This window comes from Psammomys obesus, unplaced genomic scaffold (genome assembly GCF_907164565.1).
Source record: "Psammomys obesus unplaced genomic scaffold, mPsaObe1.curated_primary_1811, whole genome shotgun sequence".
Classification (NCBI taxonomy): domain Eukaryota; kingdom Metazoa; phylum Chordata; class Mammalia; order Rodentia; family Muridae; genus Psammomys; species Psammomys obesus.
The window spans coordinates 8,079,934-8,102,547 of record NW_026588752.1 but is presented as its reverse complement, the minus strand read 5'-3'; the positions used below and the strand labels follow the sequence as shown (position 1 = coordinate 8,102,547).

Here is a 22,614-nt window from a genome sequence, read left to right as displayed (position 1 = left end):
GGAGAGACAGGGAAAAAAAAAGAAGAAAAAAAAAAAGAGAGAGAAGAGAGAGTGGACAAAGGGGAAGAGAGAGGGGAGAGGGTAGAAAGGACAGCAGGACGGCTCCTCTGTGGGTCGCTAGCATTCTCCCCTTCTTGTTCTCAGAATCAGGGTGAAGCCTGGGGCTGGGGCCAAAGCAGAGAGAATGTGTTGGTTAGGAAGGAGAGAAACTGGGACCCAGTTGTTGGTGGAGGGGGATGGGCACTGCTCAGGCTGGTCTGAGCGACTTGCTTCTCTGTCCAAGGCAGTGGGACCCTTACTTCTTCCCAAACACCAATCATGAGAGACATAGGAAAGGCAAGAAGCATCCTGGCGGGGGATCAGGATTCTCAGACGCCCCGAGAGGCCCCCACCCTGGGGGCCCATTATCAGCCTGCTCTGCAGCTCTCCTCTCCTCACAGGCCAGCCAATGGGAACCTCCCCGAGGGCGTGTCCCAGGCGCTGCAGGCTTATAAGTGCGGCTTGCTACAGGCCCAACACACTTCTGATTCTCACAGACTCAGGAAGAAAGACATCATCATGGTGCTCTCCCCGGACGACAAAACCAACATCAAGACCGCCTGGAGCAAGATTGGCGGCCATGGTGCTGAGTATGGCGCGGAGGCCCTAGAGAGGTGAGATGGGGCTTTGGCTCTGCAAGGCCGGTGGGACCCAAGGCAAACCTGGCGCTCAGTGGGCAGCTCCTAACTTGCTTTCCTGTGGCCTCAACTTCTCCTCCCACCTTCTTCGCCTAGGATGTTCGTTAGCTTCCCCACCACCAAGACCTACTTCCCTCACTTTGATGTAAGCCACGGCTCCACCCAGGTCAAGGGCCATGGCAAGAAGGTCGCTGACGCGCTGGCCACCGCCGCAAGCCACCTCGATGACCTGCCCGGTGCCCTGTCCACTCTGAGCGACCTGCACGCCCACAAGCTGCGTGTGGACCCCGTCAACTTCAAGGTGTGTGCCCGAGCCTGGCAGGCGGCTTCTGGGGTCCCTAGGGAGGGCATGTCCTCGTGCTCGGAGCAGGGGACACAGGGGTCCTAGAAAGGGGAGCCCAGGGCAGCAGGGAGTCCGCGGACTGCCACGGACTGACCCTTCCTGTCTCCGCAGCTCCTGAGCCACTGCCTGCTGGTGACCCTGGCCTGCCACCACCCTACTGATTTCAGCCCCGCGATGCACGCCTCTCTGGACAAATTCTTTGCCTCTGTGAGCACCGTGCTGACCTCCAAGTACCGTTAAGCTGGAGTCTCTGGGCTGCCTCCTGCCCCGGGCCAGCCTCCCTCCCTCGTACCTGTATGACTCTTGGTCTTTGAATAAAGCCTGAGTAGGAAAAGCCTGTGTGCCTGGTTCTCGGCATCTGTAAAGGTGGTAGGACTGGTTCAGGGAAGCCTTTAGGCCCTAAGCAGTTTCTCAATCTTTGGAATGCTGTCCCTTTGATACATTCCTTCATGTTGTGGAAACCCCCAACTATAGTTACTTCATTGCTACTTCATAACTGTAATTTTGCTATTAGCAATGTGGCATAATATCCCAAAGGAGTTCAACCCACAGGCTGAGCACTTTTATAGGGCCTAGAGTCTAGAACACATTCCTGGCCTGGGACTTAGGTTGCCTGTGCTGAGGCAGGGCAGAGAGGAAGGGCCAAAGGAGGATGGAGAGAAGAGGGGCCAACCAGAGCCCTCTGCCCAGGATTTCTGAACAACCCCTGGCTCCACAGGTTCTACGTGAATTTGCTGGAATACAAGTTCCTTGTCCACTAGTACCCTTCATTTCATGCAGACACATATATACAAAAATGGGCCCAATGCTCACCTGGACATACATCCACCCTGCAGAGCAGCCCTGGGTTTTGGTTTATCAGGTTTGGTATCAGTACACCCTCAGACCTCATATAAATCCCTGGGTTGAGAGATGGATCTCAAGGGCTATATAGGAAGACAAAATCCCTTGGTAGGAAGAACTACAAAGTCAGGGCTGGCTGTTAGTAACTCTTCGTAGAAACAGCAGTGTCTTTTTCTGTGGGCTCATGAGACATCTTTGGAAAATACCCACTACAGACCATCAGTGCTAGTCCTAGAGGCAGCTGTAGCACATCCTAAGCACCATGAGGTGGGTGGATGTTAGATGCTTCTCACTGCTGTGACAAAATGCCTGACAAGAGCAACTGAGGGAAGGAGTTTTATTTTGGCTCACAGTATAAGGGTACAGTCCTTGTGGTGGGAAGTCAGAGTTGCAGGAACTTAAGGCAGCCGGTCACATTGCATCTGCAGTCAGGAAGCAGAGACGATGGCTAGTGCTCAGCTCTTTTCCTCCTTTTTATTCAGTCTAGGACCCAACATATAGGATAGTGCATCCTATATTCTGGGTTCGTCTTCTCACTGAAACCCTTGGAAATACCTTCATAGACCACTCGGCTGTTTTCATGGTGATTCTAAACCCATCGAGCTAATCAGGTGAACCATCAGAGTGAGTACGTAACATGTTGCTTACACTCAGAATGGAAGTCTTTACCCAAGAAAAGGTTACGAGGCTGAGTTTTGCAGACACTTTGAGTAGAGGAAATCAACACACCAAAAGCCATCCGGGGCATGAGCCCATGTTTGTTAAATACCCAAATGAGCAAACTATAGGGTTTGAAAACAGAAAACAGGTTTTTGGTTGCCAGAGGCTTCAGGAAGAAGCTGGAAAGTTATAGTTAGAGAACTGGAGTTTCTGTCTGGATGAAAACATCCTACAACTTGGTAACAGTGATAACTGCACAACACTGTGGATATATAAATGTCACCGACTTATATACATCAGAGATGGCTATAATGTAGTTTGACTTACAAAGCTTTGCTATAGTTTGGAATCCTCAATGGAATATATCACAGCATTCTATAAATATTACTGTTCTGAAAGGAATATGTGCTAGGAGCCACACACCTAACAGCTGTCCATTTAATGATCTGAGAAGTAATTACTTTTATTTTAGCAGGAAACAAACCCAAGGAAGAGTGTTAAGGACTCGGGAGGCAGAAGACACTGACAATGACAAAACACACACTAAGATTCAGTGTATTCTAATAATGCATGCCAGGCAGGAAAAATGTGAGGCTTTAGAGTCCAGGGAAATTTAAGGCTCTCAGGCCAGTTAACTTTGGAAAAAAGCAGAGCTCACACATCCCAGGACCAGACTGCAGATTAAAGCAGCCACAGCCAAGTGGCTGGCTGACTCTGCTATTGCTGGAGGCCCCGGTCAAGGTAAACCACCTTTCCCAGAGCTTCACTGACTTATCCACATCAGTCATGGCTATAATGTCGTTTGTTAACAGGCCACTGTCAGCCTGTTAACCTCTGCCTGGCCCTGATGTTCCTGAGCCATATGACTTAGGTACGGGCTTCCAAGTTCTGCTGAGCTGACAATGGGTTCTTCAAGGGGAACACCCTGCATCTCCTCTCTCTCTTATCTGTGTAGTAAGAGACTACCCTTCCATTGCAGTTAAGCCAAGTTCCAATCATTACGGATTCCCCAAGGAAATATAATGAAGGCCCAGTCTTTTACCTGTTACAATGACCTTGGGACATTAGGAGATTCAAGAGGCCTCTAACCTGGCAGGTCTAGGGTTAATCATCAAAAATATTGAGGCTGGATTTGACCACCTTGGGCCTTTTGTCCCCCAGAGAGTAACAGGCAAGAATCACAGGTCCCATAAGTACAGTAATCATCTTGCTTGATCAGACAGGACTCTTGGGATGCTTCATGTTCATGTTCATCCTCCTGACCTAGGAGCTTAGGTGCCAGAACATCTAAGACAGTCTCCAAAAGTAGGACAGTGCCACCTGTTGGCACAAGGCTGACCTACACCAGACAAGACAAAAATAACTTCCAACATCAAAGGCTTGTGGGACAGACCTAGGATAGGAAATGGGTCCCCAGCCCTAGCACCTATCGTCTAGGTAGAGGGACCAGGGGCTACCAAACCCTGTTTTCATACGATTTCAGAGAGAAGGTAATGCCTCAGAATCAGTCACAGTCATTGAAGAAACTTGATTCTAACCTGCTGCCCTGCCTCCATTGCTATATCCCAGACACAGAAATATGTCCTACACACCCGTCTTTCACTTCTTACTCAACAGAAAGCAAACTAAGTCCTGTATCAGCAAATAGAAGAAACTGTGAAATCACCTCTCAGAGCACATGCATGACACACATTATATGACATGGGGAAAACTGTGGATTTCAGAGAAGCATTACAATCATCAGCCAGAATTATGACTTCTTTGTTCAATGCACTAGGCATCACCAAAGGCCTGCAAAGAACAAAAGGGTCTAGGAAAGGCATATCTACTCTTTCTGAGCTGGACATCCACCTCCCCCTATGCCCTGGCCTGTGGGTGCTACTGATTACTGGGCCTTGCAAAGGGCAGGATAAAAACTATTGGGTCTCCCAGTTCTTTGGCCTGGAACCTAATCAGCAGCATCCGTCCTGGGCCCTCAGGTTGCAGATGGTAGACCCTACGACTTTTTGCATACTGGCCTGAGCCACCAGCACCCTTGCAAACACACACAACAAATCTCTGGTTATCTATGTCTTCCTGGTTCCCTTTCTCCAGCAATCTTCAATTAAGGAAACATAGTTTACTTAGTTCAGAAAAACATCAGGAGGCAGAGACAGCAGATCTCTGAGTTTGAGGCCAGCTGGTTCTACAGAAAGAATTCCAGGACAGGCAAAGAACTCCTGCCCACCAAACAAACACAAAACAAGAAAATAAAGCACCCAGGTGTGTTGGCATAGTTGTTAATGCCAACTACTTGGGGGCTGAGGCAAAAGTGTCTTCAGCCCTGAAGTTTAGTAGTCTGGGATCAAGGCAAGACTCTTGGCCCTTGCCCAAAAAGTTAAAAACACAAACAAAAAAACTTTTGCCACAATTTCCTTGTAAGATCATCTTCCCCAAGAGACTGAGGCAACTGGCCTTTCTGCAATCCTGAGAACCCTGACCATACAAAAAGAGGCTACCAAAGGAAGGTGTCTGCCTACTGTACCCAAATACCAGTAGCTGTAGCTGTATGCCTCACAAGCCAGGAATTATCCTCTGGCCACATTTCAAAAATGTTCCCAACTTTACTTCCTGATAAAACAAAACAGTTGTTTCTCCACATACAAATTTATATCTAGGCAAAAAAGGACATGTTAATGTTGGCTCTGAGGTTAGGACTGTCTAGTTAAGGCCCCAAAGAGTCCACAAAACAAGTTCCTAGCCTAAGTGGCCACGGCTAGTCAAAATGTCCACCTGGACCAAGAAGCCCAGCTACAGGCCACACTCCAGGAAGAGAGCAGGAAAGCTCAACTGAGCCCCACCTGGAGGGCAAGGAGCTAGAGATGAATGAAACCTACACAAAGCACCTGTCTACAGTACTGAGGCCCAGTGGATTCCTTCAGGATATTCCACCCTACCTCCTTTCACATGGAGACTGCTGACCAGGGAAAGCCTGCTTCACATACCAGCAGGGCAGGTACCCACATACATCCCCCTGCAGGGGAGAGCCCAGGGCAGTACAAGAACCACATTACAAGATCACAAAACCCCATGTGTGACCATTAAACCAACAGCTCAAGAACAGCACCTAATTTTACAACCACATCACAGGGAGAGAGGTGCTTCTATGCTTAACACAAGCAACTAAAATTCCCTCCAAAAATAAACTATAACCTCCCCCATACAAATGAAGGAAAGAAGCTCCTATTCAGTGATCCTTTCTATTTGGGCTTCACTTTAGTCTTAAGGCATTGGTCCTCTGTGAGCAACAACATGCTCGGTTGGGCGTAAACTTTACCCAAGATACCTGACCTAAGCTGTAACCCTCTCCCAAGGACCTCCTGATTGACAAGTAGGGGCCATCTACGTCATTAGGGCCATTCCACCTAAGTAGCAAAGTGGAACTACAATATGGCACATCTGAGCTAAGGATAACAGATACCACTCTTCATAAGGAAACGAGTGTGTAATATGGCCACCCCTACCATCCACAAAGCCCGCTCTATGGTCTGCACTGGGATGAGCAGCTAAGATGCAGAATGAGCCAGGCAGGAAAGCCACATTCATCTGGCTCAGCGTGTTGGGAGTGCCCTGGCACACAGGATGCCAAAAGTTAAAGTGGTCAGACATTTGTCAGCTTTCTGAGTTAATGGCAGCACCAGCCTTTGTCTCCACAGGTGCAGGGTCCTAATGAAGTGCCTCTAGAGTGGAGGACAGCAGACACTCCAACACAGCTGTCAGGAGGCAGCCCCCAGATTTATTTGTTCCTATACAACATAACCCCAAACACAGGAGCAGCTCTGAACAACTCTAGAAACTCACAGCTAGGGCCAAACAATAGAAATTTTAACTACAAAAGATGAGTTGTACCCAGCAAATATAAAGGGTAATTTAGGCTGTGCTGAGCATTTGTCAGACTATTTACAGCTCCAGAGCCAGGGTCAGATCTCGCCAGCCTCCTTCTCCTCCGATCTCCGCGATGCAGTCTTGCCATTGGAACTCTCCAGCCTCCAGTCAGTGGGCCCTCGCTCACTCCGCCCGTACTCCCAGGATTCCTCTCTCAATGAACGCTCCCTGGAGAACCTGGGAAAGTGGAACCAGAGGCTCAGCAGAGGCTGCCATCTCTTTCTGGCTGGCTGCTGCATAGGAACCAAAAAGGTAGACCCTTAACCCTGAGTGAGGGAAGGCCATGCCCCCACCCCTGAGGTTTTTGGAGACAAGCTTCTCCATGCAGTCTTGGAACTCCTTCTGTAGACCAGATTGGCCTCAAACTCAGAGTCTGACTGCTCTGCCTCCTGAGTGATAGGATTAAAAGTGTAGGCCGCCACCACCACCTGGCTTTAGATGACTTTTTACAAAACAGAAGACAGCCAAGCTTAATTGTATCAGATGTCGGATGACACATATAATCATTAAAAAAAGAAAAAAAAAAAAGGCAACCCTTTGAGCTGGGTATGGTGGCTAATACCTGTAATCCTCACACTCAGGTGGATGAGACAGGAGTCTGAGGCCAGGCTTGGCTATAGAGTGAGATCTGGTCTTCAAAGTAAGTGATAAAAAGTAACATTTGAAAAGGCTTCAGGGGCTGGAGAGAGATAGGTCAGGATATGATGGTCCTGTGAAGGACTGAGCTCATTTCTCAGCTGCCATGTTGGGTGTCTCAAAGTCACCAGTCAGCTACAGAAGTTCCAACATCCTTTTTTGTCCTCCAACAGTAACGTATATGAATACACACACACACACACACACAAACACACAGTAATACATATGACACAATACACTAACATAATAAAAAATAAATCTTTAAAAATAAATAAATAAAAAGAAAATATTTTAATAAGGAAAGTTTTCAGTGTTAACAGAAACAAAGCAAATGGGAATATAACAAAGTTATATGTGTGGAATATGACCCAGTATGTAAAGACAATGAAAAAGGAGCAGAATGGAAAACCACACAACTCAAGCATGGTGGCATACTTTTCATTTTAGCACTCGGGAGGTTAAAGCAAGAGGATCTTGAGTTCAAGCCAACCAAGGTTACAAAGTGAGAGCCTGTCTCAAAACAAAAGTACAAGGTAATAAAGCAGGACCTGTTTAAGAAAAAAAAAAAAAATCTCAGCTGCTCTTTACCAAGGTAAAGTACATAAAGCCCAGGCAAGTATAGTGCTACCCAGAGGGCTATGTGAGAGCTTAATAGGCCTACCCTAGTCCACGCACTGGGTGCCACTCTCTATTCTTCACAGCACCAACACTGGGTGCTAGTCACCCAGAACCTGCCTCCCCACAAGCCCAATCTTGTCCCTACAAGATGTAGTGGCAAAAGGGCACGATAACAGACGTCAGCAGACCTCGGGAACACAAAGAGAAAGGGCTCACTCCTGGCTGCAGCTACTGAGAGAGTCAGAGTAGTTACTTGTATTTTGCACTCCGGTCCCTGGAAGCCCGGCGGTGACCGCGGCTGTGGCTCCGGGAACGGCTGCGATGTCGCCGGTGCCTATCTCTGGACCTGGAGCGGGAAAACTTCCGCCGCTCACGGGAGGTAGACCTAGACCGCCTCCGTCGCCGATCCCGGGAGCGTGACCTAGAAAACCCAGATGATTGTGAGAGCCAAGACAGCACTAGAGTCAAACACTTCAAAGGTCTACCCTCCATTCCTTTCCTTTCCTCTTGACCTTCAACTTTACTGAGACTTCTCTTTCCTACCACAAATGTACAATTTGGAACTGAAAAACTCCCCTAAATTAATCTGATGTTCAAACCTTTCCCCTGAATAGTGTTTCTTGAAAGCACAGCCTTAACCAGGTATGTTGACACAAGCCTTTAATCCCAATACTTGGGAAGCAGAGGCAGGCAGATCTCTAAATTGACAAGAGTTCCAGGATAGCTAGAGCTACACAGAGAAACCAACCAACAAACCAACAACAAAAACAAAACAAAACAAAACAAAAAACCCAACACAGGATTTAGACACTAATTAGTCTGTAGGCTTCAGCAGGCTCTCTGTCTTCTCTCTTTCCCTCATGTGTGTTCTTTCAGCTTTAACCAACTCTCACACTATTCACAATCCATCCTTGTGAAACTATAAACACCAGTTATTAAGAAATGTTTCTGTGAAAAAAGGCACTCAACCTGAGAACCCTGTGATGAATCTGGAAACCTACCTCCTTCGATCTCGAGTTCTTGAGGCAGACCTAAACAAGAACATAAAAAAAGATAAAACACCCAGGAGACAAAGGCAGATGGATCTCTGTGAACCCAAAGCCAAAACAACAGTGAGATCCTGTGACAGAGCATGGTTGCTTTTGACCCTCCCTCATCTTTTCTTTGAATTTTATCCAACACACTTACCTGAGTACCTCTCAGGCATCTCAAGCTGAACATAGGCAAATTCTAAGCCCTTTGCCTGTCCTAGCTAAGGGACAACTCTAACTTAGAAACCAAAAGGCCAGCTGGGCATGCTAATGTCCTTTAAGGCCACTACGAAGAGGCAGATACTTAAATTTACAAAACAAGTTACTCGACAGCCAGGCATACACAGAAAAACCCTGTCTCAAAACAACAAATAGAAGTCGGGTAAGGTAGCACACACCTATAATCCCAGCACTCTAGGAGGAATAGGTAGGTGGATCTCTGTGAGTTCGAGGCCAGCCTGGTCTACAAAGGAAGTCCAAGATAGCCAAGGGTATACAGAGAAATCCTGGCTCAAAATAAATAGGTAGATAGACAGATATATAGATAAATAAATAAAACAAGCTAAAAAGACAAATTACAGACTGTTCAGGATATATATAAAAAACTGCCCTTGGGGGCTGAAGAGATGGCTCAGGAGTTAACAGCACTGGCTGCTCTTCCAGAGGTCCTGAGTTCAATTCCCAGAAACCACATGGTGGCTCATATCCATCTATAATGAGATCTAGTACCCTCTTCTGGTATGCAGGTGTACATGCAGGCAGAACACTGCATACATAATGAATGAATGAATGAATGAATGAATGAATGTTTTTTTTTAAATCTGTCCTTGGGAGGCAGGCGCATCTCTGCAAGTTTGAGGGCAGCCTGTATTACATTAGTGAGACCCTGCCTCAAAATAAGTAAATAAATGTCACTTTTATATGTAGCAAACACTGAATGCTCCAGGTTACAATACAACCAACAGCAGTTTCCTAATACTGGTCCATGCTTACCTCCTGCTCAGGCGCTCCTCTCGCTCTCTCTCTTCTCTTCTCCTCAATCGATCCTGATTTCTCTTTTCCTGCTTTTCAGCCACAGTTTTCTAAATAAATAAAAAATGAGAAAACAAAAGAAAAGCAACAACTTTTAGAAAACAATATTCTATTCATTTAAAAACTAACAGAGAACATATGGAAAAAAATTCATCATTTTATACCTTTGGTGACAAATTACACAGGAGGGGCTAAACTTCTAAGTCACAGGAGATTGATCACAATGCTTCAAACCAAACTTTATAGTTAGCTGTTCATCCTATAGCCTCTACACAAGCTTTGTATTTAAAAAAAAAAAAAAAAGTCAGACCACAAACACCCTGCTGCTCGGAGTGGAGCTCTAGAGAGTAGCCAGAAACAGCTCACTTTTGATTTGGTGCATGCTATGATAACATTAGGATAATTGCACACTCAATTCATCAGTCTTGACCCTAAATGCAACAGAAGGCAGGAGGCCCTGAGAACCTCTACCACCAAATCAGTACCAACTTAAGCTAGCTGGCAATTATCAGGTACCTTTATAATACAGCACTAACACTAACTGAGACCCTGTAATACATCATCTGGGCAGAATGAATGAAGTCCTGAACCAGGCATGGCAGTGCACGCTTTAATCTCAGCACTTGAGAGGCAGGTGGTTCTCTGAGTTCAAAGCTGACTGGTCTACAAAGTGAGTTCCAGGACATCCAGGGCTACACAGAAACCCTGTCTCCAAAAAAAAAAAGAAAGAAAGAAAGAAAGAAATGCAGCCTCAAATGAAGAAATGCCACACCCCTTAATACAAACACCCACCCACTATTTTTCCCTTCTAAAAGCAGAGATAGCAAGGAAAATCTCCATGTCCAGTGAGTAAATCAAATACCCCCTAGATGAGAGAACATAGCGAGACCTAGGTGAGTTGCCTCATCCAGCACCTCAAACTCCACACCTGCAACTAGGGTCATCCTTCACCTGAGCTAGGCACACAGCATAGTCAACTCCAAAGCTCCTTTTCACATCTTCCTAAAGCAAACTGGCTGAGAATAGACCAACAGGTATGAATGGCACACCTTCCTTCTCTGATCCTATCATCCATTTCACCTGAGCAGCAAACCAAATCCTCACACACAAAGACGTAAAGTAAAGTAGTACATTAAAATGCTGTTGGGAAGACAGAAGCAAGTATTTCTGTTGAGGCAAGATCTTAACAGGTGAACCTCAAACTGTCCTGTGGCTGAATGAAAATGACCTTAAAATTCTGATCTTACTGTCTCTACTTCTCCAACACCAAGATCACAGAAAACATCCCGATTTATGAGACACTACAAATGCAGGGTTTCAACTAAGCTACATCCTCAAGCCCTGCAAATTGTCAAGTTGTTTTTAAAATCAAATTTATTGCCAGGTGGTGATGGTGCACACCTTTAATCCTAGCATTCAGGAGGCAGAGGCAGGTGGATCTCTCTGAGTTTGAGGCCAGCCTGGTCTACAGGCTAGTTCCACAACAACCAGACCTACAAAAAAGAAACCTGAACAAAATAAACAACCAAATCAGACTTATTTAGGGTGCCTGCAAGTCAGAAGACAACCCATGTGAGTCAGCTCCCAGTAACTGGACCAGGTTTCTCTAACTTTACTCACGAGGATATCTCACCACACCAAATGTTTTGAGGATAATCTCGGCAGACCCTCCACTCCATGTTTCCCTGTTGCATGAATTAGGGGACTGTTCCTTGGATCAAGTCCTTCCTTTTGCCTAAATAAGCAGATCTGTTCTGGGAGCACGAAAGGCTCAACTGTGGCTGTGAAGTCTTAAGAGCGTTCCACATTTTGCAGCCAGGTGCCAATTATCTGTGTTTTTCCACCTCATGAATATAGAAGTAAAGCTGACTTTATACCTTATCACAGTTGGATTACGTGTAGTGAATAGGGAAAGCACCATCGTTTTGAAGCCTGACAATTCAACTTATCAAAAAGAGCATCACCGTGGGGTTTAGTTCAGTGGCAGAACAAATAGCTTAGCAACCAGAACACTCTGGCTCTATCCAACATCACAATAAATTAAAAAAAAAAAAAAGAAAGAAAAAAAAGAGAAAAGAACAGAAAAGAAAAGAAAAAAAGAAAGAAACAAACAAACCAGAGGGCTGGAGAGATGATGGCTCAGAGGTTAAGAGCACTGACTACTCTTCCAGAGGTCCTGAGTTCAATTCCCAGGAACCACATGGTGGCTCACAATCACCTTTGAGATTTGGTGCCCTCTTCCGGCATGTAGGTGTACACGCAGACAGAATATTGTATACAAAATAAATAAATCTCAAAAAGAGAAAAAGGGGCTAAAAGAGACAGCTTCATAGTTAAGTTGCTGCTCTTTCATAGTACCCAAGTTAGATTCCCACACAGTGAATAAAAACTGGCTCTAACTCTAGTCCCAGGGGATCCACTGCCATCTTCTGGCCTCCGAAGGGTACCTTGAGAATGTGGTACACATAAAAATCACCTCTCATACACATAGAAATAATCATCTTTTTTTTTTTAAACAAAAAATCCAGAAACATGCCAGGCAATATAATGGTGGCTTACACCTTTAATCCCAGTACTCAGGAGGCAGAGGCAAGTAGATCTCTGAGTTTCAGGTCAGCCTGGTCTACAGAATGAGTTTCTCAACAGCCAGGGCCACACATAAAAACTCTGTCTCAAAATCGAACAAACAAACAAACAAAAGAGAAAAATGTTCAAACTTAAAGAATACAGATGATTTAAACTTAAGAAGTTAAAAGTGATCACAAGATTCCAAAGAGTTCTCCAGAAACAGAATATATTAACATACCCTCAACTGATCAAGCTTCTCTCGGATCTGAATGAAGCCCAAGTGTAACTTGCCCCCGAAGTGGTCTGCAAGACGACGGTCATTATCATGGAGACCAAGATAAGCTGAACAAACTTCACAGACACGGAGCTTTTGCTGTTGAAAACTGGATGCGGGCATAGAATTTCTATATTCTTCCTATGGGAAAAAAAAAAAAAAAGAGATAAAGATTGAGGCATTTCAGAACTGTGAGCATGCACAGACCCCCAAAGTGGAAAAATCTGAAATATAGGGAACTTTTTACTACATGTTGAAAACTGGATTGTTCAACTTTAGGTATGTTGGAAACTTCAAGACAAAAACAAAACAAAACAAAATATGTAACATTCAGAGAAAGGCAGTTCTCTGAGTTCCAGGTCATCCAGAGCTACAGAGTAACCCTGTCTCAAAATACAAAACAAAACCACAAAAAACAAACAAAAAACCCCACTAACATTTATGTATGTCTCATCAAAAGCAACAAGAAACCATTCAAAGGGCTGGAGAGATGGCTCAGTGGTTAAGAGCACTGTCTGATCCTCCAGAGGACCCAGGTTCAATTCCCAGCACCCACATGGCAGCTCAAAACTATAATTCCAATTCCCTGGGATCTGACACCCTTACACAGACATACATTCAGGCAAAACACCAATGCTCATGAAATAAAAATAAATTAAAACAAAACAAAATTCAAAACATGAAGAACTGTTCTCAGAGATCCACAGGGAAGATAAGTGTCTCAACCAGAGTAGAAAGAGATTTCAAAAGGTAAACAAAAACTGGGGCTAGAGAGATGGTTTAGCAGTTAAGAGCACTTGTTCTTTCAGAGACCCTGGCAGCCAGCCAACAGAGGCTAACAATCACCCATTAACTGCAGCTATAGGATCTGGCGCTCTCTCTCTGCCTGCTGTGAGCACTAAACACATGTGCATCCATGCAGGCAAGACACCCATATACATAAAATAATGTTTTTAAAGATTTACTTATTTATTTACTATATATACAATGTTCTGTCTGCATGTACACCTGCATGCCAGAAGAGGGCACCAGATCTCATTATAGATGGATGTGAACCACCATGTGGTTCCTGGGAATTGAACTCAAGACCTCTGGAAGAGCAGCCACTGCTCTTTTGAAGCTTAAATAATTTTAGCTTCAAAAATCACTGACACTTTCCTCGAAGAGAAAAGCATCCAACATAAAACACACATCTTCCAGAAACACTAAAATGTTTACAGAAAAATCTCCCATTCACAAAGAAAAATATAGAAACAAAAGGAAAGAAGGCAAACACAGTGCAATCGGTACTTGCGTTCCAGTTAGAATACTGCTGAAAAATCCATACTGAAGAAAATCATTCCTTTGTCCTGTTTTTCTTTTTCACACTGTATAGCTACACTTCAACCTGGAACTCACTGAACTGATTGTCTCAGACCCCAGAGTGCTGAACTTAAAGATGTGTGCCACTGTTGGAGGATATTTGATCCCACTGTGACAGAGTTTAAATAAGAGCCTACCACATCACTGAATAATGAAACCACATGGGAGTGGCCCAAGGTTGTTAGAAAACCAACCTTAGTTTATCCAATTACTATACGAGACATACCAGGAGATGGTAAGTATTCCCAAGGTTATGGAGGAATTAAATGGAATCCTATATACCTATTAGTTTTGAGTAATCAGTCATTTTCTATGGTGTGCATTCATCTATGTGAAGCAGACTTTGAACTCATGGGCAACTCAGAACAGAATTATCAAGACTGGAAAGATTTGGCAACAGCAATATTGAAAGCTGGTCCTCAATTTAAATGGTGAACATGGTGGAAAGAAAAAGCTAGGATCAAGAACAATGAAATCAGGCTGGATGTATTGATATTTCCCAGGATCACTTAATAGGTAAAAGTCAATATGCCAAGTTACAAAGGCAGCTTGAATTTGATTATCAGACCTTACTGCTCTGTTGTTTAGCAGCTTTAAATGCTTGGGATAAAGATGAAGAATAAGCAAAGAGGTCTGAGTCATTTACTAAAATTATATAAGCCCCCAAAGAAGCCTTCACTAATTTTTTGCAAAGACTGACTTCAGCTGTAAATAGAGTAATATCAGATTTCGGAAGCAGAAAAATACTCATCAAATCTTTGACTTTTGAAAAGGCTAATTCAGAAAGCAAATGGTTGATTAGAACTTTAAAGGCAAGATCAGCATCAATAGAGGAATGGATTAGAAATACAGCTGATATTGGGTCTTTTGTTTATGATGCTAATCTGACATAAGTAACTTCTGAAAGTCTTTAAAAATACCCAAATGGCAGATGTTTTCATTGTGGCAAGCAAGGCCATTTAAAAAGGGATTACGGGCAAGGTGTCCTCAGAAACAATGTTTTTCTAAAAAATAATCTAAAAAGAAGGCCTCAGCCTTCTGACTATGCAGAAGGTGGCAAAGGCAGGCAGTGAACTAACAAATGCAGACCAACAAGGGATAGGCAAACCCTTGCATATCACCCTTGGGAGCTTTCCTTAGGCATCATTCCCAGTCAGTGAGGGAGAAACTCAATCACAGAGCAATTCAAAGACTTAATGTCAGTTGTAGGCTAGAATGATGGCTCAGAGGTTAAGCAGCACTGGCTGCTCTTCCAAAGGTCTTGAGTTCAATTCCCAGCAACTGCATGGTAGCTCATAACCATCTATAGTAAGACCTGGTGCCCTCTTCTGGCATGAAGCAGAACACTGTATAAATCACAAAAAAAAGAAATTTTAAAACAAAACAAAAAAACACAAAACATTGCTCTGGATGTAATCAGGGACAGAACAGCTTCAATAGATAAAACAAAATATTTAAGACCACAAAGTAAGTATTTTGGCAAACTGCTATAAATGATCAGAGACCCAAGCTGAAAATACAAATAAATGGCATTAACATTGAAGGTTTAGTAGACACAGGAACAGATGTAACAATTTCACCAAAATCTGGCATCCAGACTGGCCTCTTCGGCAGGTAAATATTCTGCTTCTAGGGATTAGACTTTATCTCAGACAAAACAAAGTATAAGATGGGTCCTGTGAATAAGGACAGAAGGACAAATAAAAAAATTAAAGCTGTATGTGGCTAATATAGCCAGAAATTTATGGGAACATGATCTGTTGAAGCAATGAAAAATGGATTAACTAACATTCCTCCAATCTCAGACACAAACCATAAAGACTGCTTCTGAGGAAAATTAATAAAGGTATTATCAAGAACAAACTCAGAAAACAAAACAAAAAAATTAAAAATTAAAAAGCCAGGGATCGTGGTACACAGGAGGCAGAGGGAGGTGGATCTCTGTGAGTTTGAAGCCAGCCTGGTCTATAATGCAAGCCCAGGATAACCAAGGCTACACAGAGAAACCCTGTCTCAAAAAATAAAAATATTTAATTTAAAAAAGAACAGTCACAGACTGTTCAGGATGTACATAAAAAACAAACTGCTGGGCTGGAGAGATGGCTAGGAGGTTAAGAGCACTGCCTGCTCTTCCAAAGGTCTTGAGTTCAATTCCCAGCAACCACATGGTAGCTCACAGTCATCTATAATGACATCTGGCGCCCTCTTCTGGCCTGCAGGTGTATATTGTAAGCATAATAAATAAATTCTTAAAAAAAAAAAACAAAAAACACAAAAACTGCTGAATTAAATCAGCTTATCTATTTTAAAGATATGTTGACCTCAAAATGGAAACCGGGATATTTTACATTGGGAAAGGGGTTTTGCCCTTGTTTCTACATAAGAAAAGTTGTGGATGCCATCAAAATTGACAAAGATTAGATTTGACTAGGAGAGATCTCCTGACTAGGGAAAGATGGTAGTTCATCAGACAGCTTGTCATTTAGTCCAGACTATTCTTCTTAAACAAAAAGGATATTTCTATTGTTTGGTATTAAAAACACAGTTAAAAGATGTAAAAAAAAAAAGTTAATGTATTTATTTACATATTGTTTTTCTTAAATGTAGGAATGCTGTCTGCACATAACCTACATGCCAGAGGAGGGCATCATACCCCTTTTTAGGTAATAGTGAGAAACCACCTGGTTGCTGGGAATTGAACTCAGGAACTCTGGAAAAGGAGCCAGTGTTCTTAACTTCTCAGCCATCTCACCAGTCCTGATTTAAAATGTTTTAAGTAAATTCAAAGGGTTAATATAGTCAAACTTGTTTTGTAAATCTCTAGAAGTTGGAGAATTTTGGAGCTAAGTTAAGATATTTGAGCAGGGCAGGGGCAGCCCATGCTTTTAATCCCAGCAGAGACAGGCAGATCTCTGTAAGTTACTTGTTATCTAAACTCTAGAATTACAAAGAACAGGGTGGTGGTAGTTCACACCTTTAATCTCACATTTGGGAGGCACGCCAGCTTCTGGTAGCACCCCTATACTACTTCAAAGATGATGAGCATCAAAGAACATCCTTATGGAATTTGCTTCAAAAGTGTCAAGCTGCCATTGGGCAAAAAAAAAAAAAAAAAAAAAAGCCTTTGCTTCAAGTGCAGACCGAATACTGTCTCAAAAAACAAAAAATCTAAACAATGGGGCTGGAAAGATGGCTCAGTTAAGAATGATTGCTACTATTCTGGAGGAGTTGGGTTTTGTCCCCAGCTCTCAAATGGCAGCTCACAACCATGGGTAACTCTAGTTCTAGAGGAACTGGTCCCCTTCTTTGGTCTCTTGGGGAACAAAACTCAGACACACATAGTGCACATACATATAGGCAAAATACACACACACACACACACACACACACACACACACACACACAGGCAAGCCAGGCACAGTGGCCTGTAATCCCAGCACTCTGAGAGGCAAAGGCAGGTGGATCTCTGTCAGTTCAAGGACAACCAGGGCTATATAAAGAAACCAAGTCTAAAAAACAGGCAACAACCAACCTCGGCTTCTTTTTTCTTTGCACGAACTTTCTCCACTTCCATAAGAATCTTCTGGGATTCATCCACATTTCCTTCCGCTCCCAGCTGCTCTGCTTTAGCAAGGAGTTTTCCTATTTCTTCATTCAACTCATGTACTTTTTCTGCCTGAGGACAGGGAATCAGACACCAAATATTAAGTACTTGGAGTTACAATGAAAACCAGTTTATCTCCCTTTCATGCTCAATGTCTGGCCTATTCCTCAGAAAATAAACCAACACCTTAAGATCAAAACTCAGACTTAAAGCTCAGTGGCAACATAGGGATAGAGGCTGTGTGGGTGGAGTGATGAGGATCATTCCCACCGCAAACACAAAAGACCCTGTCTCAAAACAAAACTATGACATCTTCACTGTCATTATCCCAGAAGCCAAGGAATCCCATGTGCTCCAATACATGCAGTTTTTCTTTTGCAATGGAGCACATATCACTTTTGCTAGTCACTTTCTGAATCTTTTTATGTCTTCTGGGTATGGGTAGTAGAATGTCAAGATTTAACATACAAAGTTAGGTTGCAAGCAAAATACAGTTAATAGGACTTCCTAGCACAATAGCATCTTTTTTAAATTAGTAACTACATACAGTATCTGCGCAAAGCCTTCTGTGCAGAGTACGGTGGTACATGCTTTTAATCCCAGCACTCAATAGGCAGGCAGATCTCTCAGGGTTCAAGGTTGGCCTAGTCTACTTAGTAAGACCCTGTCTCAAAAAGAATGAAAGGAAGGGAATACAGGTTCCTGTGACACACAAATATTTGATCACAGATCCTGTCTCCACTGGAAATAGCCAAGGTAGAAAGCACCATCTACCCAGAATCCCCAAGTAGTGTGAAGGTGAGACAAAATGTGAGTTATACCAGTCCCTTAGTATACCTTGGCAGAAACTTCTGCACTGATCTCCTCCTGTGTTTCTGCCAGCCGCTTTTTGGCAAGTTCAGTTCTCCGATCACACTCTGCAATGAAGGACTCTAAGTGATCCATAGCCTAATTCGGGAAAAGCAGAGACATGATCAACACTGCATAGTTTCTTGGAGTTTTTTGTTTATTTTCTTGTCATTGTCACTGGCTTTTATTATAAAAGTATGTTACGAAAGCACTCTACTGAATTACATCTCCAGACCAGTGTCCCTTGACAACATCCCATAGACCAGGCTGGCCCAAAATTTGCTGAGTATTCCAAACTGGACATGAACTCACAATCTCCTTGCCTTAGCCTCCAGAGTGCTAGATGATGGGTGGGCACACCATATTCTGCCAACACTGCATAGTCTTGGCACCTATGTGTGTAAGAGGAACACAAGTCTGTATTTGTTTCTTTGTTTTGTTCTTTTGCTATTATTTTGAGATGGGGACATATATACTATGTAGCACATGTGGGCCTGAAACTCCCTATTAGATCAGGCAGACACATGGCCTTAATCCCACTATGTGGGATGAAGAGGTAGACACATCTCTTTGTGTTTCAGGCCAGCCAAGAACATATGAGACCACATCTAAAAAAATAAAAAAATAAAAATAAAAATAAAAAAATAAAGTAATAAAAATAATTTTTTTGGTGGTGCATGCCTGTAATCCCAGTACTCTGGGAGGCAGAGGAAGGTGGATCTCTGTGCGTTCGAGGCCAGCCTTGTCTACAAAGCGAGTCTAGCACAGCCAAGGCTACACAGAGAAACCCTGTCTCAAAAAAAAAAAAAAAAAAAAAAAAATCAGACCAAAAACAAGGTAACAAAAAAATTTCAAAAAGTTAGTTTTTATCTGTTATTGGTATTAATAGTGACAGCATGAGCTGATATTCTGCTTACAAATTTATTATGATAGTAAACATGATTATAATCATCTTAAATCAAAGATTTTTCTTAAACCAAATGGATATCTGATTTACTAGTTTCCAATTTTGTAGAAGGATCTCCAATTCTCTGTAACATACCAAGACTGAGGAATTGCTTAGTTGGTCATGCAAACAACAGCTTGAATTCAATCCCTCAGAGTACACAAATGATAGTAAGCCTTCATAATCCCAGCATTGGGGAGGTGGAAACAGGTCCATCTCTTGAGCTTCCCAACCAGCCAGCCTGATCTACTTGGCACATCCCAGGCCAATGACAGACCCTGTTTCAAATAAACAGTGAGGAGTTGGTAAGATAGCTCAGTGGGTAAAGGCACTCGACACCAAGCCTGATTAATATGAGTTCAGTCCTTGGAACCCACATGATGGAAAGAGAGAACCTATTTCCACAAATGTGCATACATACATATAAAAGCAAATAAAATATAAAAAATAAATAAAGCAACCACAACAGAAAGTCCCACAAATGGGCAGCACCTATGGAAACACCAAGCCAAGGTGGTCATCTGGCCTCCACAGGCACACAGCAGGAAGGATTATTATGAGTTTAGAGATCAATTTGGAGCCTTAGCTAGGATAAAGAGAGGAATCCTACAAGTAGGGGGGAGGTGTAGTGCTGAGGTGGTTCAGTGAGTAATAAAGACTTTGCTGAGAAAGCATGAAAGTATTAAGACTGAATCTGTTTCCTAGAACTCAGATGAAAAGGATTAAGAGACAACCAGGCAGTGGTAATGCACACCTTTAAATTAATCCCAGCACTCGGGAGGCAGGGCAGGCAGATCTGTGAGTTCCAGGCCAGCCAAGTCTAAACAGCCAGTTTTAGGATAGCCAGGGGTACTCAGAGAAACCCTGTCTCAAAATGGGAGGGAGGGAGGGAGAAAGGGAGGGAGGAAAAGGGAGGGAGAAAGGGAAGGAAAAGAGGACCAGGGAAAAGAAAAATGGGAGAAGGAAAGGGAAGAAGATCTGACCTATGTTTGCTAACATACTTGCAAGCTGTTCTTCTGGAAAGATGAGGAGCTGGTCACCTTACCCAGAATAACAGCTCCCAATACAGGATCCTGAGGTGCCCCAAGCTCACTCAAGTAGTAGTGCTCCCCTACTGTATACTCAGAGTACTGTGCACCTAGAACAGACCAATGACCCACTCACTCAGACGAACCATACAGCACACCTTTACTAACCAAAATGTCTCTATCTTAAGCAGATCCTTGGTCCATTGACAAGGGACTCAAATGCCTAAAACTGTAAAAACTAAATGCTAACACAAAAGAACAAGCAACCCAGATCATGGAGTATCTTCCAACAGACACACTCTTTAAAATGCAAGGTTGTTTTGCAGTCCCCTTCTCTCCTTTCAGAGTGTTTCCAAGTGTAGTCCAAGAGCAAATTTAATTAATAGAAAAAAAAATGAGTGCAAAACTCAGATTTTAATCACAATCCATCGCTTACTAGAATGTCATTAGTGGCCCCAGTGGGGTGATACAATAAAATCAATAAAACCTAAAAGGACCTAGGTATATTCAACCCTGCATGATACCCAGGTAATTATGTTTTGGGAGAAGAGAACAGAGAACAGGGTTATACTATTTACCCTGGCTAATTCTGAACTTTGCTATGACAGCCTGAAACAATAAAACTTCTTGCTTTAGACTCCTGAGTGCTGGGATTGTAGGTAAACACTCTAGGCTTTAATTTCTTTGTAGAGAAGTATCTGCTTGACTTTAGGCAAATGTGTGTAATTGTTACACACATTGTGTAGGGAGAGTCAAACAGCTACAAAGCTTGAAACCAGCCTTGGCTACAAGAAACTTCTTAAAAGATAAGCTAGGGATACTGACCTACTCCTTAAATCCCAGGGTTCATGGGATAGACACAGGCAGATCTCCTGATTTTGAGGCCAGCCTGCTACACAAAGTGACATTCAGGGCAACCAAGGCTACATTGCAAGACCTTCTATCAAATAACCACCAAAAACAAACAAACAAAATAAAACCAACTTATATGCAATATTTGAATCTACTTGTGACATCATTCTAGAAGTTTTCTATGAATACAACATCCAGGCCTTTGATGGGGGAAGGGGGGCAGTACAGTCTCCTAAGAACATGATCATTTTGGGAACTGTTCTGAAATATGGCTAAAAGATCAACCAAGGTATGCTTGTTCCAGTAACATTAACCTGTTGCTTTGGCTGTCTCCAGAGGATAAGGAGACCTGTATTTTTACAGACAAGCTATAAATTCCTCAATTTAGAAATTATGATCACTAATGAGAATTTAAAAAAATGCTTTGTGGGACCAGAGAGATAGCTCAATGGTTAAAACGAAATGCTGCTCTTCAAGAGGACCCAAGTTTGTCAGGTGACTCACAATTGCATGTAATTCCAATTTCAAGGAATCTGAGGTCTCTGGCCTTTACAGAAACCTGAATTCATATATACACCCACATACAGATACACGTACATAATTAAAATATTTTTTAAAGTTCGTTGTGCCTGTACTGTTCATGTTACTGTAAGCAATTTTTCCCCCGAGACACAGTTTCTCTGTGTAGCTATGGCTGTCCTGGAACTCAGAGAACCGCCTAGCTCTGCCTCCTAAAAGCGTATGGCACAACCACCGCCCAGCGTAAGCAATTTTTGGGAGACTGAGCTCGAGGCTCATGGATGAGAACAGGACTCTACCACTGAGCTTACTTCTAATACACAACATATCCAAATTCTATGCTTTACACCTGCATAGTAGTAAACAAAAACTTAAAATTATGTACATATGTTCATGTCCATATGTAGATATGCATATGGGTTCAGGTGTCCATGGAGTCCAGAAAGCGGCACCAGATTCCCATGAAGCTGGAGTTACAGGCAGTTGTGAGAAACCTACTGGAGTAATAGAAAGCAAGCTCCAGTCTTCTGCAACACAGGTTATTTGCTCTAACCTCTGAAACATCTCTCTAGCCCCATTAAACCATTCTTTAAACCATTAAGGACACAAATGTCCTTAATCTCCTTCCCCTTCTCTTGAGGGTGCTAGAGATCAGACGTATTACCTTCCACAATCGAGGCAAATATTCTACCACTAATCATGCCCTACTTCTAGACCACACAGGACAGTTTTTAACAGTTCTAAATACTAACATCTTAAATTTATAAAAAAACGAGTTCCTAAAGTCATCAACTCAAGAAGCCTACTTGCTGGTACATGCCTATAATCCTATCATTGAGGCAATATTT

At 43.1% G+C, this 22,614-nt stretch overlaps 2 protein-coding genes across 7 annotated transcripts in view; one reads left to right on the top strand and one right to left on the bottom strand.

Moving 5' to 3' along the window:
- Window positions 1-508: 508 nt before the first annotated feature.
- Window positions 509-1,351, top strand: LOC129674604 (hemoglobin subunit alpha). Its single transcript, XM_055604688.1, has 3 exons — window positions 509-653; window positions 774-978; window positions 1,132-1,351. The coding sequence occupies exons 1-3, from the start codon at window positions 559-561 to the stop codon at window positions 1,258-1,260; spliced, it is 429 nt and encodes a 142-aa protein (XP_055460663.1). The 5' UTR covers window positions 509-558; the 3' UTR covers window positions 1,261-1,351.
- Window positions 1,352-2,191: 840 nt separating this feature from the next.
- Luc7l (LUC7 like) overlaps window positions 2,192-22,614 on the bottom strand; it is a 29,995-nt gene continuing 9,572 nt past the window's right edge. For 2 of the 6 annotated variants that reach the window (XM_055604540.1, XM_055604534.1), the window contains 7 exons: window positions 18,410-18,520; window positions 17,501-17,644; window positions 12,571-12,747; window positions 9,726-9,814; window positions 8,703-8,732; window positions 7,955-8,122; window positions 2,192-6,624 (listed from right to left, as the gene is read on the bottom strand). In XM_055604540.1, the coding sequence (XP_055460515.1) occupies window positions 6,483-6,624; window positions 7,955-8,122; window positions 8,703-8,732; window positions 9,726-9,814; window positions 12,571-12,747; window positions 17,501-17,644; window positions 18,410-18,520 (861 nt within the window). In that variant the 3' untranslated portion in view covers window positions 2,192-6,482. Of the gene's footprint in view, window positions 6,625-7,355; window positions 8,123-8,702; window positions 8,733-9,725; window positions 9,815-12,570; window positions 12,748-17,500; window positions 17,645-18,409; window positions 18,521-18,733; window positions 18,814-19,463; window positions 19,646-22,614 lie in introns of those variants that run through there. The other 4 variants (XM_055604539.1, XM_055604535.1, XM_055604538.1 and 1 more) reach the window with 4 other exon arrangements.